The sequence below is a fragment of the Ascaphus truei genome, chromosome 20, assembly GCF_040206685.1.
Source record: "Ascaphus truei isolate aAscTru1 chromosome 20, aAscTru1.hap1, whole genome shotgun sequence".
Classification (NCBI taxonomy): Eukaryota; Metazoa; Chordata; class Amphibia; order Anura; family Ascaphidae; genus Ascaphus; species Ascaphus truei.
In genome coordinates this window covers 22,861,530-22,875,946 of record NC_134502.1, presented here as the reverse complement: position 1 = coordinate 22,875,946, position 14,417 = coordinate 22,861,530, and the positions used below count along the sequence as shown (strand labels likewise).

Genomic DNA, 14,417 nt, shown 5'->3' with positions numbered 1-14,417 from the left:
GAGGAGTTATAGGGAGCGGTTATATGGAGCAATAGGAGGAGTCATAGGGAGGGGTTTTATGGAGGAATAGGAGTTATAGGGAGGGGTTATATGGGGTAATAGGAGGCGTTATAGGGAGGGGTTATATGGAGTAATAGGAGGAGTTATACGGAGGGGTTATATGAGGTAATAGGAGACATTATAGGGAGCGGTTATATGGAGTAATTGGAGGAGTTATAGGGAGGGGTTATATGGAGTAATAGGAGGAGTTATATGGAGCGGTTATATGGGGTAATACGAGGAGTTATAGGGAGGGCTTATATGGGGCAATAAGAGGAGTTATAAAGAGGGGTTATATGGGGCAATAGGAGGAGTTATAGGGAGGGGTTATATGGAGTTATAGGAGGAGTTATATGGAGCGGTTATATGGGGTAATAGGAGGAGTTATAGGGAGCGGTTATATGGGGTAATATGAGGAGTTATAGGGAGGGCTTATATGGGGCAATAAGAGGAGTTATAGAGAGGGCTTATATGGGGCAATAAGAGGAGTTATAGGGAGCGGTTATATGGAGCAATAGGAGGATTTAGGGAAATGATAATAAACTTGAAACTTTCTAATTGCAACAGAAAGTGACAAATAGCAGATTCATTATGAAGCAAAACACACACAAAAAAAACCCAGACGGAAATGTTTAAGTGCTTCAGGAAAGCACCCGCTGCTCTAACCCCTTCACAAGCCCTTCCCTATCAGAGGGAGCAATAACCTTTTGACCTTGAGCACGTGCTATTGCTCTCATTGTGTGTACTGTGAGCAGGATGCCACTGCTGCCTCTCAGGATAGGACAGCATACAAAGATAAACAGAGCATTACTACACTTAGGCTGCGCTCATAGAGCCGCTGACAGCGATGCGACGTTGCGGCAAAACAAATGCATCGCCGTCATTGCGTGCGCGTATAGTAAGCGCGACGCGACGGAGAGACGTCTTGGTTGCCATCGCTGGAAATCCTCTCGATTTGATTTTTCCAGCGACCGTTATCTGACGTCGCCATCGCCGGCACTATAAGCGCGGCCTTAGTCATGCTGAGACAGACTTGCAACTGCCGGGTCTCCTCACGTGTTTTTCCTGTCTCTAGGCTGCCGGGTCTCCTCATGCGTTTTGCCCTGTCTCCAGGCTTCTGGGTCTCCTCACGCGTTTTCCCTGTCTCCAGGCTGCCGGGTCTCCTCATGCGTTTTGCCCTGTCTCCAGGCTTCTGGGTCTCCTCACGCGTTTTCCCTGACTCCAGGCTGCCGGGTCTCCTCACGCGTTTTGCCCTGTCTCCAGGCTTCTGGGTCTCCTCACGCGTTTTCCCTGTCTCCAGGCTGCCGGGTCTCCTCATGCGTTTTGCCCTGTCTCCAGGCTTCTGGGTCTCCTCACGCGTTTTCCCTGTCTCCAGGCTGCCGGGTCTCCTCATGCGTTTTGCCCTGTCTCCAGGCTTCTGGGTCTCCTCACGCGTTTTCCCTGTCTCCAGGCTGCCGGGTCTCCTCACGCGTTTTGCCCTGTCTCCAGGCTTCTGGGTCTCCTCACGCGTTTTCCCTGTCTCCAGGCTGCCGGGTCTCCTCATGCGTTTTGCCCTGTCTCCAGGCTTCTGGGTCTCCTCACGCGTTTTCCCTGTCTCCAGGCTGCCAGGTCTCCTCATGCGTTTTCCCTGTCTCCAGGCTGCCAGGTCTCCTCACGCGTTTTTCCTGTCTCCAGGCTGCTGGGTCTCCTCACGCGTTTTCCCTGTCTCCAGGCTGCCAGGTCTCCTCATGCGTTTTGCCCTGTCTCCAGGCTGCCGGGTCTCCTCACACGTTTTGCCCTGTCTCCAGGCTTCTGGGTCTCCTCACGCGTTTTCCCTGTCTCCAGGCTGCCGGGTCTCCTCATGCGTTTTGCCCTGTCTCCAGGCTTCTGGGTCTCCTCACGCGTTTTGCCCTGTCTCCAGGCTTCTGGGTCTCCTCACGCGTTTTCCCTGTCTCCAGGCTGCCGGGTCTCCTCATGCGTTTTGCCCTGTCTCCAGGCTTCTGGGTCTCCTCACGCGTTTTCCCTGTCTCCAGGCTGCCGGGTCTCCTCACGCGTTTTGCCCTGTCTCCAGGCTTCTGGGTCTCCTCACGCGTTTTCCCTGTCTCCAGGCTGCCGGGTCTCCTCATGCGTTTTGCCCTGTCTCCAGGCTTCTGGGTCTCCTCACGCGTTTTCCCTGTCTCCAGGCTGCCAGGTCTCCTCATGCGTTTTCCCTGTCTCCAGGCTGCCAGGTCTCCTCACGCGTTTTTCCTGTCTCCAGGCTGCTGGGTCTCCTCACGCGTTTTCCCTGTCTCCAGGCTGCCAGGTCTCCTCATGCGTTTTGCCCTGTCTCCAGGCTGCCGGGTCTCCTCACACGTTTTCCCTGTCTCCAGGCTGCCGGGTCTCCTCACGCATTTTGCCCTGTCTCCAGGCTGCCGGGTCTCCTCACGCATTTTGCCCTGTCTCCAGGCTGCCGGGTCTCCTCACGCGTTTTGCCCTGGAACAGGATTGTGTGTTTTCCCGGTCTCCAGGCTGCCGAGTCTCCTCACACGTTTTGCCCTGTCTCCAGACTGCCGGGTCTCCTCACGCGTTTTGCCCTGTCTCCAGACTGCCGGGTCTCCTCACGCGTTTTGCCCTGGAACAGGATTGTGTGTTTTCCCGGTCTCCAGGCTGCCGGGTCTCCTCACGTGTTTTGCCCTGTCTCCAGGCTGCCAGGTCTCCTCACGCGTCTACCCTGTCTCCAGACTGCCGGTCTCCTCACGCGTTTTGCCTGTCTCCAGACTGCCGGGTCTCCTCACGCGTTTTCTCTGTCTCCAGACTGCCGGGTCTCCTCACGCGTTTTGCCCTGTCTCAAGGCTGCCGGGTCTCCTCACGCGTTTTCCCTGTCTCCAGGCTGCCAGGTCTCCACACGCATTTTGTCCTGGAACAGGATTGTGTGTTTTCCCGGTCTCCAGACTGCCGGTCTCCTCACGCGTTTTGCCCTGTCTCCAGACTCCCGGGTCTCCTCACGCGTTTTCCCTGTCTCCAGACTGCCGGGTCTCCTCACGCGTTTTGCCCTGTCTCAAGGCTGCCGGGTCTCCTCACGCGTTTTCCCTGTCTCCAGGCTGCCAGGTCTCCACACGCGTTTTGTCCTGGAACAGGATTGTGTGTTTTCCCGGTCTCCAGGCTGCCGGGTCTCCTCACGTGTTTTTGCTGGGTCTCCTCACGCGTTTTGCCCTGTCTCCAGACTACCGGTTCTCCTCACGCGTTTTGCCTTGTCTCTAGACTGCCGGGTCTCCTTAAGCGTTTTCCCTGTCTCCAGACTGCCGGGTCTCCTCACGCGTTTTGCCCTGTCTCCAGGCTGCCGGGTCTCCTCGCGCGTTTTGCCCTGGAACAGGATTGTGTGTTTTCCCGGTCTCCAGGCTGCCGGGTCTCCTCACGCGTTTTGCCCTGTCTCCAGGCTGCTGGGTCTCCTCACGCGTTTTGCAATGTCTCCAGACTGCCGGGTCTCCTCACGCGTTTTCCCTGTCTCCAGACTGCCGGGTCTCCTCACGCGTTTTGCCCTGTCTCCAGACTCCCGGGTCTCCTCACGCGTTTTCCCTGTCTCCAGACTGCCGGGTCTCCTCACGCGTTTTGCCCTGTCTCAAGGCTGCCGGGTCTCCTCACGCGTTTTCCCTGTCTCCAGGCTGCCAGGTCTCCACACGCGTTTTGTCCTGGAACAGGATTGTGTGTTTTCCCGGTCTCCAGACTGCCGGTCTCCTCATGCGTTTTGCCCTGTCTCCAGACTCCCGGGTCTCCTCACGCGTTTTCCCTGTCTCCAGACTGCCGGGTCTCCTCACGCGTTTTGCCCTGTCTCAAGGCTGCCGGGTCTCCTCACGCGTTTTCCCTGTCTCCAGGCTGCCAGGTCTCCACACGCGTTTTGTCCTGGAACAGGATTGTGTGTTTTCCCGGTCTCCAGGCTGCCGGGTCTCCTCACGTGTTTTTGCTGGGTCTCCTCACGCGTTTTGCCCTGTCTCCAGACTACCGGTTCTCCTCACGCGTTTTGCCTTGTCTCCAGACTGCCGGGTCTCCTTAAGCGTTTTCCCTGTCTCCAGACTGCCGGGTCTCCTCACGCGTTTTGCCCTGTCTCCAGGCTGCCGGGTCTCCTCGCGCGTTTTGCCCTGGAACAGGATTGTGTGTTTTCCCGGTCTCCAGGCTGCCGGGTCTCCTCACGCGTTTTGCCCTGTCTCCAGGCTGCTGGGTCTCCTCACGCGTTTTGCAATGTCTCCAGACTGCCGGGTCTCCTCACGCGTTTTCCCTGTCTCCAGACTGCCGGGTCTCCTCACGCGTTTTGCCCTGTCTCCAGACTCCCGGGTCTCCTCACGCGTTTTCCCTGTCTCCAGACTGCCGGGTCTCCTCACGCGTTTTGCCCTGTCTCAAGGCTGCCGGGTCTCCTCACGCGTTTTCCCTGTCTCCAGGCTGCCAGGTCTCCACACGCGTTTTGTCCTGGAACAGGATTGTGTGTTTTCCCGGTCTCCAGGCTGCCGGGTCTCCTCACGTGTTTTTGCTGGGTCTCCTCATGCGTTTTGCCCTGTCTCCAGACTACCGGTTCTCCTCACGCATTTTGCCTTGTCTCCAGACTGCCGGGTCTCCTTAAGCGTTTTCCCTGTCTCCAGACTGCCGGGTCTCCTCACGCGTTTTGCCCTGTCTCCAGGCTGCCGGGTCTCCTCGCGCGTTTTGCCCTGGAACAGGATTGTGTGTTTTCCCGGTCTCCAGGCTGCCGGGTCTCCTCACGCGTTTTGCAATGTCTCCAGACTGCCGGGTCTCCTCACGCGTTTTCCCTGTCTCCAGACTGCCGGGTCTCCTCACGCGTTTTGCCCTGTCTCCAGGCTGCCGGGTCTCCTCACGCGTTTTCCCTGTTTCCAGGCTGCCAGGTCTCCTTACGTGTTTTGCTCTGGAACATGATTGTGTGTTTTCCCGGTCTCCAGGCCGCCGGGTCTCCTCACGTGTTTTTGCCGGGTCTCCTCACACGTTTTGCCCTGTCTCCAGACTACCGGTTCTCCTCACGCGTTTTGCCTTGTCTCCAGACTGCCGGGTCTCCTTACGCGTTTTCCCTGTCTCCAGACTGCCGTGTCTCCTCACGCGTTTTGCCCTGTATCCAGGCTGCCGGGTCTCCTCACGCGTTTTGCCCTGGAACAGGATTGTGTGTTTTCCCGGTCTCCAGGCTGCCGGGTCTCGTCACGCGTTTTCCCTGTCTCCAGACTGCCGGGTCTCCTCACGCGTTTTGCCCTGTCTCCAGGCTGCCGGGTCTCCTCACGCGTTTTGCCCTGTCTCCAGGATGCCAGGTCTCCTCACGCGTTTTGCCCTGGAACAGGATTGTGTGTTTTCCCGGTCTCCAGGCTGCCGGGTCTCCTCATGCGTTTTCCCTGTCTTCAGGCTGCCAGCACTCCTCAGCCTAGCTGTTGCAACAATGTTGCAATCCCTTGTGGGTTTCTTGGCTTCAGCCAGTTGCCTTGGGAAATCCCCTGCCTTTTAACCAGGACAGACTGCTCTCCCTCCCCTTGCCAGGGGGGACTGTCCCAGTAAATTTCCCATCAGCCCAGACCAGCATGCTGTCTCTTAGTACCAGCAGCCATCTTGAGCAGTCATCTCTCCTATCCTGGTAAGTTACTGATTTTCACCTATCCCTATATCCTGCATGTAGCCCTCTTCCCTTATAGCTCTCCTTCCCCTCCATTGCTCTCATGTCCCAGTGTTCCCTCAGTACTTTCCTCCCCTTTTTATTTGTATGTTGTTGCCCCAAATAAACGCTTCAGCAAGTAAGAAGGTTCCCGTGCCTGATATATGGGATTGAGTTAACCTGTGCCTTGCCCTACGCATCTGTCAGGGTGTGCTTGGGCCAGAACACGTTTCGCAAACATCATAGCCCCTGTGCCGGATTCTGTTAAGATTTAAATTTTATTATTATTATTATTATTAGAGTTTATTTATAAGGCAGCAACATCTAATAATAATGCTTTTTCCTTGTATGGCACTGACAGTGGACACAGCGCTGTACATATAGTTTTTACTAGGCCCTAGTGCCTGCCCCGTAGAGTTTACAATCTATGCTTTTTGGGGGAGATAAAGGGACTTGCCTCAGGAGCTGACACCGGGATTTGAACCAGCAGCATGCTAGAATATTCCACGGCGCAGTACAATACAGGAACGGAATGATATCGATGGCATCAGTGTTCCGGAACCCGGAGTGCCTTGGAAACCCAGGTGAGCCATCACCCAAGGCTACCGTGGTCCTTGTGGTATCCAACTCTGCTGGCCCGCTCCACGGGCGCTGCCTGGAGGCATAGAGGCTGCAATCAGCCTGTGGGTGGGGCCAAGGAGAGGAGGAAACAGCATGGAGCGGAGACATGTGAGAGGGGTGTGTGTGTGTGTGTGTGTGTCTCGAGCGTGTCGCACCATTGTGTCCAGTATGTTTGGAGAAGCCGCCTGGCAACCTTAGCCTCTGCTCAAGAAAGGTCGGGAACCTCTGAATTACATAAACCGAATGACATACCAAATAAGGATAAATAAGCGCAAACAGATACAAAATGAAACGAGGGGCACACTCATGAGAGCTAATACTCTAGAGCAGGGGTTGCGCAAACTTCTTGAGCTGCGGGCCCCTTCCCAGGAGCCACAGCGTTCGCCCCCCCCCCCCCCACCACCACCCCACCCCCTTCCCCCCTCTCCCAATGGCTCGCGTCAAATGACGTTGCGGGTCATGACTCTGGCACTGAGTGTGAAGCAGGGGAACCTGGTTCAATTCCCGGTGTCGGCTCCTTGTGACCTTGGGCAAGTCACTTTATCTCCCTGTGCTTCAGGCACCAAAAACATAGATTGTAAGCTCCACAGGGCAGGGACCTGTGCCTGCAAAATGTCTCTGTAACGCGCTATGTAAAACTAGCAGCAATATACAAGAACATGCTATTATTTTTATTATTACCTGCATTTATGCACAGATGTTCCCAATGCAGCAGAATGACGGAGGAAATGGCTGGGACGATTTGAACAGTTTCTAGAGGACGTGGGAGTGAGTGAAGATTAAAGGAAGAAAAGTCTCTCACTCCACTGTGCTGGGGCCAAAGCATATGATCTTTAGGACACTCTACCTGCAGGTAAAACCACAACGTATGAGCCGTGCAAAACAGCTTTAGAATTTTTTGTTCTAACGAGCTACTCGCCAAGAAAACGTAGGGCTAGAGCATGCGCAGGGACTGAGGGAGGACACCCATCCTAGCCCTACAGCGAACAGCTTTGACAGAGGCAAGAATCAATGCCAGGGTTGTGTTGAACAGAGACACGAAGTGGCCATCTGAATCCACAGATGAATTTGTCAACAGGCTACGACCACCGTTAGCACGAACATGTCAATTTCTTGATGTGGCTGATACAATTCCAAAGTAGCTGGGAAACAGCCTCAGGCGAGGAGAAACCTGCCCGTGCAGCCAACACAACACAAACACATTCCTCAAAGTGCAGGTCTCCTCTGGGACATAGATACAAAGTGCAGGTCTCCTCTGGGACAGAGATACAAAGTGCAGGTCTCCTCTGGGACAGAGATACACAGTGCAGGTCTCCTCTAGGACAGAGATACACAGTGCAGGTCTCCTCTGGGACAGAGATACAAAGTGCAGGTCTCCTCTGGGACAGAGATACAAAGTGCAGGTCTCCTCTGGGACAGAGATACAAAGTGCAGGTCTCCTCTGGGACAGAGATACAAAGTGCAGGTCTCCTGTAGGACAGAGACACACAGTGCAGGTCTCCTGTAGGACAGAGATACACAGTGCAGGTCTCCTCTAGGACAGAGATACAAAGTGCAGGTCTCCTCTGGGACAGAGATACAAAGTGCAGGTCTCCTCTGGGACAGAGATACAAAGTGCAGTCTCCTCTAGGACAGAGATACAAAGTGCAGGTCTCCTGTAGGACAGAGACACACAGTGCAGGTCTCCTCTGGGACAGAGATACAAAGTGCAGGTCTCCTGTAGGACAGAGATACACAGTGCAGGTCTCCTCTGGGACAGAGATACAAAGAGCAGGTCTCCTCTAGGACAGAGATACAAAGTGCAGGTCTCCTCTGGGACAGAGATACAAAGTGCAGGTCTCCTCTAGGACAGAGATACAAAGTGCAGGTCTCCTCTGGGACAGAGATACAAAGTGCAGGTCTCCTCTGGGACAGAGATACAAAGTGCAGGTCTCCTCTAGGACAGAGATACAAAGTGCAGGTCTCCTCTGGGACAGAGATACAAAGTGCAGGTCTCCTCTAGGACAGAGATACAAAGTGCAGGTCTCCTCTAGGACAGAGATACAAAGTGCAGGTCTCCTCTGGGACAGAGATACAAAGTGCAGGTCTCTGCTGGGACAGAGATACAAAGTGCAGGTCTCCTCTAGGACAGAGATACAAAGTGCAGGTCTCCTCTAGGACAGAGATACAAAGTGCAGGTCTCCTCTAGGACAGAGATACAAAGTGCAGGTCTCCTATAGGACAGAGATACAATGTGCAGGTCTCCTCTAGGACAGAGATACACAGTGCAGGTCTCCTCCGGTACAGAGACACAAAGTACAGGTCTCCTCTAGGACAGAGATACACAGTGCAGGTCTCCTCCGGTACAGAGATACAAAGTGCAGACCTCCTCTAGGACAGAGATACAAAGTGCAGGTTTCCTCTAGGACAGAGATACAAAGTGCAGGTCTGCTCTAGGACAGAGATACAATGTGCAGGTCTCCTCTAGGACAGAGATACACAGTGCAGGTCTCCTCCGGGACAGAGATACAAAGAACAGGTCTCCTCTAGGACAGAGATACAAAGTGCAGGTCTCCTCTAGGACAGAGATACAAAGTGCAGGTCTCCTCTAGGACAGAGATACAAAGTGCAAGTTCACCTGGAAATGGCAATTAGATGTTCACAATACATCACATACATGGACTTGGCAGTCCCCAAGGCAACTGTGACACTTTATCAGACCAAGATCGATTTCCTGGTTGACTCTGGGGTGCATATACATATAGAACTAGCTTTTGTGCCCGGCTTCGCCCGGGGAATGTAAAGTATTGAATACATCTCCCCGCCGCCCGCCCCATGCTCCTGCTCTAACAGATTTGCTGGACAGCCGAGAAACATGGCTAACCCCTAAAACCCCTGATGTAAATATCACCATTCAGGGATACTCCATTTCTAGGAGAGATAGGTCAAAGAGAGGAGGAGGGGTGTTATTTTATATTGCAGACACCTTACAATTTACACTGTTAAATTGCCCCCCAAGCCCACTCTCCTTTGAAATCCTAGTTGGCAAAATCTGCCTCCCCTTTTCTAAGCCCGTCCTGACTGCTGGCATCTACCACCCCCCTAAAGCCCCTGTACAGTCCTTGACTGATATCACCCAGTTTTTTGGCTCCATTTCCTCTCTGAATGAGAAGAGTAAGCTGCTAGTTCTTCGGGATTTCAACTACAATTGGCTCAACCCTAAAAACCACAAAATCCAGACACAACTCAAGTCACTTAAACTAACGCAACTCATTTCCCAACCCACACGGACAAACCTGAAATCTCACAACCACTCCTTGCTAGACTGGATTCTCTCTTCAAATCCCAGCAGAATCCAATCCTCTGGCATCCTTCCTGACATTTTCAGTGACCATGCAATAGTGTACTGTGTAAGGAAAATTAAAAATCCCCAATCAAGCCCTAAAGTTCTCCTCACTAGAGCATTTAGAAACTTTAACCCACAACAGTTTCTGGCTGACCGTACCAACTGTCCTTGGTCCAGAATCGACTTAATTCCCGACCCTGATTCTGTGCTCGACTATTTCCAGTCTGAGCTCTTAAAACTCTGTGATACCCATGCTCCACTACGCAGAATAAGGGTACGGGGGGCCCACCTTCCATGGGTTATAATTGACCTTATAGCACTCTACCAGTTCAGGGATGCCTTGTGGAAAAGCTACAAAGTAACTGGCACTACCAAGGATCTCAATCTCTACAGATGCCTGCGGAACATGTGCACAAGGCAAACAAGACATGCAAAAGCACAATATTACTCTGACAATCTTTGCCAGAATACATCAAACCCAGCTAACTTCTGGAAGGTTATCCACAACATATACCAGCCTTCTAGACATCAACAACCAAGTAATATCACTAAGGGGGATATTACTGTTTAATAAGGTTTTCTCTAATGCTAACGACAGATCTTCATCGGAGGTCAAACATTCAATTTGCATCTGCGGCCTAGCACATGGTTTCCATCCCTAAACTACTAGCGCAGATAATGCTGGGAAATTCCTTTTCTCAGACGATCACCTCTGTTCAAGCAACACACAGATGCCTAGATCTTGCTGGTGACTCAGTTGCTGTGATCAACGTAATAACATCTGGAGTGGTGAGGAGGCTGGCTCTGCTGATGCAGCGCACCTCTGGACAGCTTGTACATTATCACTGTCACTTGCTGACAACTAAGGCCCCAAAACCTAGGAGGAGATATAAGTGTAACACCCCTGTGAGTACTCACAAGAATATTGATGGTTATGCTCTCCGGACAATGGGTAAAGAGAGAGGGATAAAAAGTGAGAAAGAGGAAAGAAAAGAAAGAGGAGGGGAAAAGAGAAGAGTGAGAGAGAGAGAGGGGGGGGGGGTTAAGAGAGAAAGAGACGGAGGAGAGAGGGGAAGAGGGAGAGAGAGACAGATAGAGAAAAAGAGAGATGGGTAGAAAGAGGAAGAGGGAAAGAGAGGGGGTGGGCGAGAGGGAGGAAGAGACAGGTGTAGAGAGGGAGAGAGAGAGGAAAGATCATAGGACATTGGGAGTATGACATCACAAAAGGAGGTGTGGCAAGTGAAAGAGAGGCTAGGAGGATCACTGTGGAAGAGAGAGCAGAGCAGCAGAGGCCCAGAGAGAAGTCAAAAACAGTCCTGGAGGAGAACAGCTTGGTAGCTGGGCCTTCCCAACCTAACACAGCAACAAGTTCCAGAGGTAGCTGGGACAATCGAGGAGAAGACATGACCTGTGAAAAAGGGGACCCCGCAATACTCTGGGATCCTGAATCAGGGAGTAAGACACGTGGAACCACATCCAGTGGGTCACCCTTCCTACCCAGCAGTATCCTGTTTCATAGCACACAGTTAACAACACTCTTTGCGAAGTAACAGGCCTACACCTATAAACACACCACCACTCCACACGAGCTCCAACACTGTGCCGGCACCAACCGAGAATGAGACACTATGGAACAATAGCGCAGCGGGGTACCTTCTTTAATTCTCTCAATATAAGTTGTATTAAGCGTTATCCAGGGTCCTCTGATATCGATAATATGTGATTATTGCGTATCCGCATATATAAAGTACAGCTGAACCCCGTTATAACGCGGTCCTTGGAGTCCACAGAATGAAACTGCGTTATAAGCGGATTCGCGTTGTAGCGGATTGTCTGACCCCCATATAAAACAGAAATCTAAAGTGGCGCACGACGCTTGTGATCCGTGACAAACGTGACAAATAAACGTGATGAAACAAAACGTGATTAAATAAAGAACCCCTCCAAATTTGGAGTATTGGTGTGAATGGACAGTGATTAAATCCAAACACAACCAGGAGTGCAATCAGGAGTATTCCCTAAATAGAATACAAACGCGTGACTAATCTATATATATATATATATATATATACAGTGTTCAACAAACCTATACATTTGCTCGCCCCGGGCGAGTGGATTTAACCCCCGGGTGAGTAAACAGCAGCACACGTTTGGTACTAGGTGGCGAGTAGATTTTTTGGTGATTTGTCGACCACTGTATATATAGTGTATAGTATATATACATATATATATATACATATATCAAAAAGTGATATACTCCCCCACTCAGACCCTGAGACAAGATATGTTCCAAATATCTTCAACAGCCGGTATTCGCAGCTGTATTTAATCTGAACCCCTTCATTGTACATCTGCATCGCCCCAAAGGCGGACAGCCTTTGGCGCAGCCGAAGGGCAGCCAAAGGGTGTGAGCCATTCGCTGATGTTTGGTGATGTTAAAGCTTCTCTGTTTCAATCTGAAACTCACCAGCCCTTTTATCCCCTGTAGCCAATTCTCCAACTCTATCTGTCCATGAAATGTCTGTGAATTGGACTGTATAACCTCTGTTCTTTTAATGTAACCATGGTTATAACTCTGTGCCCCCTAAGGTTGGGATATGAATTATATGGTTTCTCATATGTTGAGCATCTAGTTATCCCTGCAGTACTGTTCTATGTCAGTTTCTCCTTTGGCTATATTCCCCCACTCCCCTGTTTTGTGTACACCGGTTGTCTGACCTCAGCCTGGCTTTTTTATTTTCCGGCTGATTATTCTCTACCATACTCAGGGGAGGCGAACTCGTGCCACCGCCCTAGTTTGTTCATACTGTCAGATCTAAGGAAATCAAGAGCGGTTACATATACAGTAGCTACTGTGAGGGTTCCGGAAAGAGGTCTTGGTCAGCAGACACAAATCCTAGCAGCACGTTTGCCAATTCTAACTCAACAAACCTCCTTTCCTCCAAGGATTTTGCTCAACTGCACTCAAACACCGAACAGACACTTTGAGGCCTGAACAGATGTATTCCGTCAACGCAGATTAAACAAATGATTTGCCCCTGTGTAGACAGTACCAAGGAGAAATATTGCAAGAACGTTACAGCAAGTGGGAGCCTCAACATTAATTAACATTTGAATAGCAAAAAATTAAGGGAAATAAACTAGCTGGATCCAATGGCATGCACCCAAAGGTTCTTAAATTCAATCACAGTCAGGCCGTTATATTTAATATTTAGAGACTCCATTTTCACAGGCTCAATACCACAGGATTGACGTGCTTCAGATTTCGTGACTATATTTAAAAGGAGGAACTAAATCCCAACCAGGGAATTGCAGTCCTGTAAGCCTGACATCCCAAGTGGGAGAAGGTTTATTAAGGAATGATATTCCTTTTGCATAACAAAATTATTAGTAATAGTCAGCATGGATATAGGATAGGTTTTGCCAAACCAACCTTATTAGTTTCTCTGAGGCGGTACTGTAAGTAGAAATATAGACCAGGCAATGTACTGCAGTTGATGTGGTCTACTGCTTGCTCCTAGAACTGAACCTTTAACCCATTACACACGTCCCTGTTATTAGGTCACTTTGCCCCTACATGACACTGACCCTTTAACCCATTAAACACGTCCCTGTCATTAGGTCACTTTACTCCTACATGGGACTGACCATTTAACCCATTACACACGTCCCTATCATTAGGTCACTTTGCCCCTACGTGGGACTGACCCTTTAGCCCATTAAACACGTCCCTGTCATTAGGTCACTTTGCCCCTACGTGGGACTGTCCCTTTAACCCATTAAACACGTCCCTGTCATTAGATCACTTTGCCCCTACGTGGGACTGACCCTTTACCCCATTACACACGTCCCTGTCATTAGGTCACTTTGCTTCTACGTGGGACTAACGCTTTAACCCATTACACACGTCCCTATCATCAGGTCACTTTGCGCCTACATGGGACTGACCCTTTAGCCCAATAAACATGTCCCTGTCATTAGGTCACTTTGCGCCTACGAGGGACCAACCCATTAACCTATGGAGCTTGCAATCCAATTGGAACAGCAGCAAAGTGACTATAAGAGTCAGCCACACTGTATAAGGGGGGAATATTAATTGACGCTTACCTGCACTGAAGGTCCCAGACACGAGTAGTAGTAAAAGAGAAACCCACTGCATCTTGAATTCCATCGTGAGACAAGCTTCGGCGAAATCGCTCCAACGCGTGGAATTCCGATGCCTGAATAAGGTTTGAATAACAGAGCGGGATGCAAAAAGCAGCGTTTAATTCCTGTTTTTGCAGGGATTTCCTGGCTGGAAGTGGGAAATACCAGGCACGCTCTCTCTGTCTCTCTGTGTCAGTGTGTATCGCTCTCTCTCTCTCGGTCTGTGTGTATCTGATTTTTCTCTCTTTCTCTGTCTCTCCCTGTCGCTCTCTCTGTGTCTCTGTTACTCTTTTATGGTCTCTGTCTCTTTCTCTCCTTCACTCTGCCTCTCTCCTCTCTCTTTCAGTTTCTCCGTCTCACAATCTTTATACTGTATTTCTAATGCTTCCCCCTTCACATAGCTCCAGCCCTTTTACTAGAAACGGAGAGGAGGGGCTTTTTGTGACTCGCTGCTTCCTAAGCCTAACAGCTCTGTACATATACATATATGTATGTATGTATATATATATATATATGCAGAGGTATCAGTACCGTGTTAGCCGAGCTTTAATAATGCCACAGCCTCTTACACTTCCACACCTACCCACAACGTTGATACACACCCCCCACTCTACACACACATTTTGTAAAGCGCTGTGTACACTGTGGGCTCTTTACCTATTTATATTCACATACACAGACACACACACACAC

The 14,417-nt window shown here is 50.9% G+C and overlaps 1 protein-coding gene across 1 annotated transcript in view; it reads right to left on the bottom strand.

Annotated features, from left to right (window-relative positions):
- Positions 1-14,203, bottom strand: part of LOC142470740 (intercellular adhesion molecule 1-like) — a 39,879-nt gene extending 25,676 nt beyond the window's left edge. Inside the window, exon 1 of the mRNA XM_075577420.1 lies at positions 13,686-14,203. Coding sequence (XP_075433535.1) covers positions 13,686-13,749 — 64 coding nt within the window. The 5' untranslated portion in view covers positions 13,750-14,203. The remainder of the gene's footprint in view (positions 1-13,685) is intronic.
- Between the last annotated feature and the right edge of the window lie 214 nt (positions 14,204-14,417).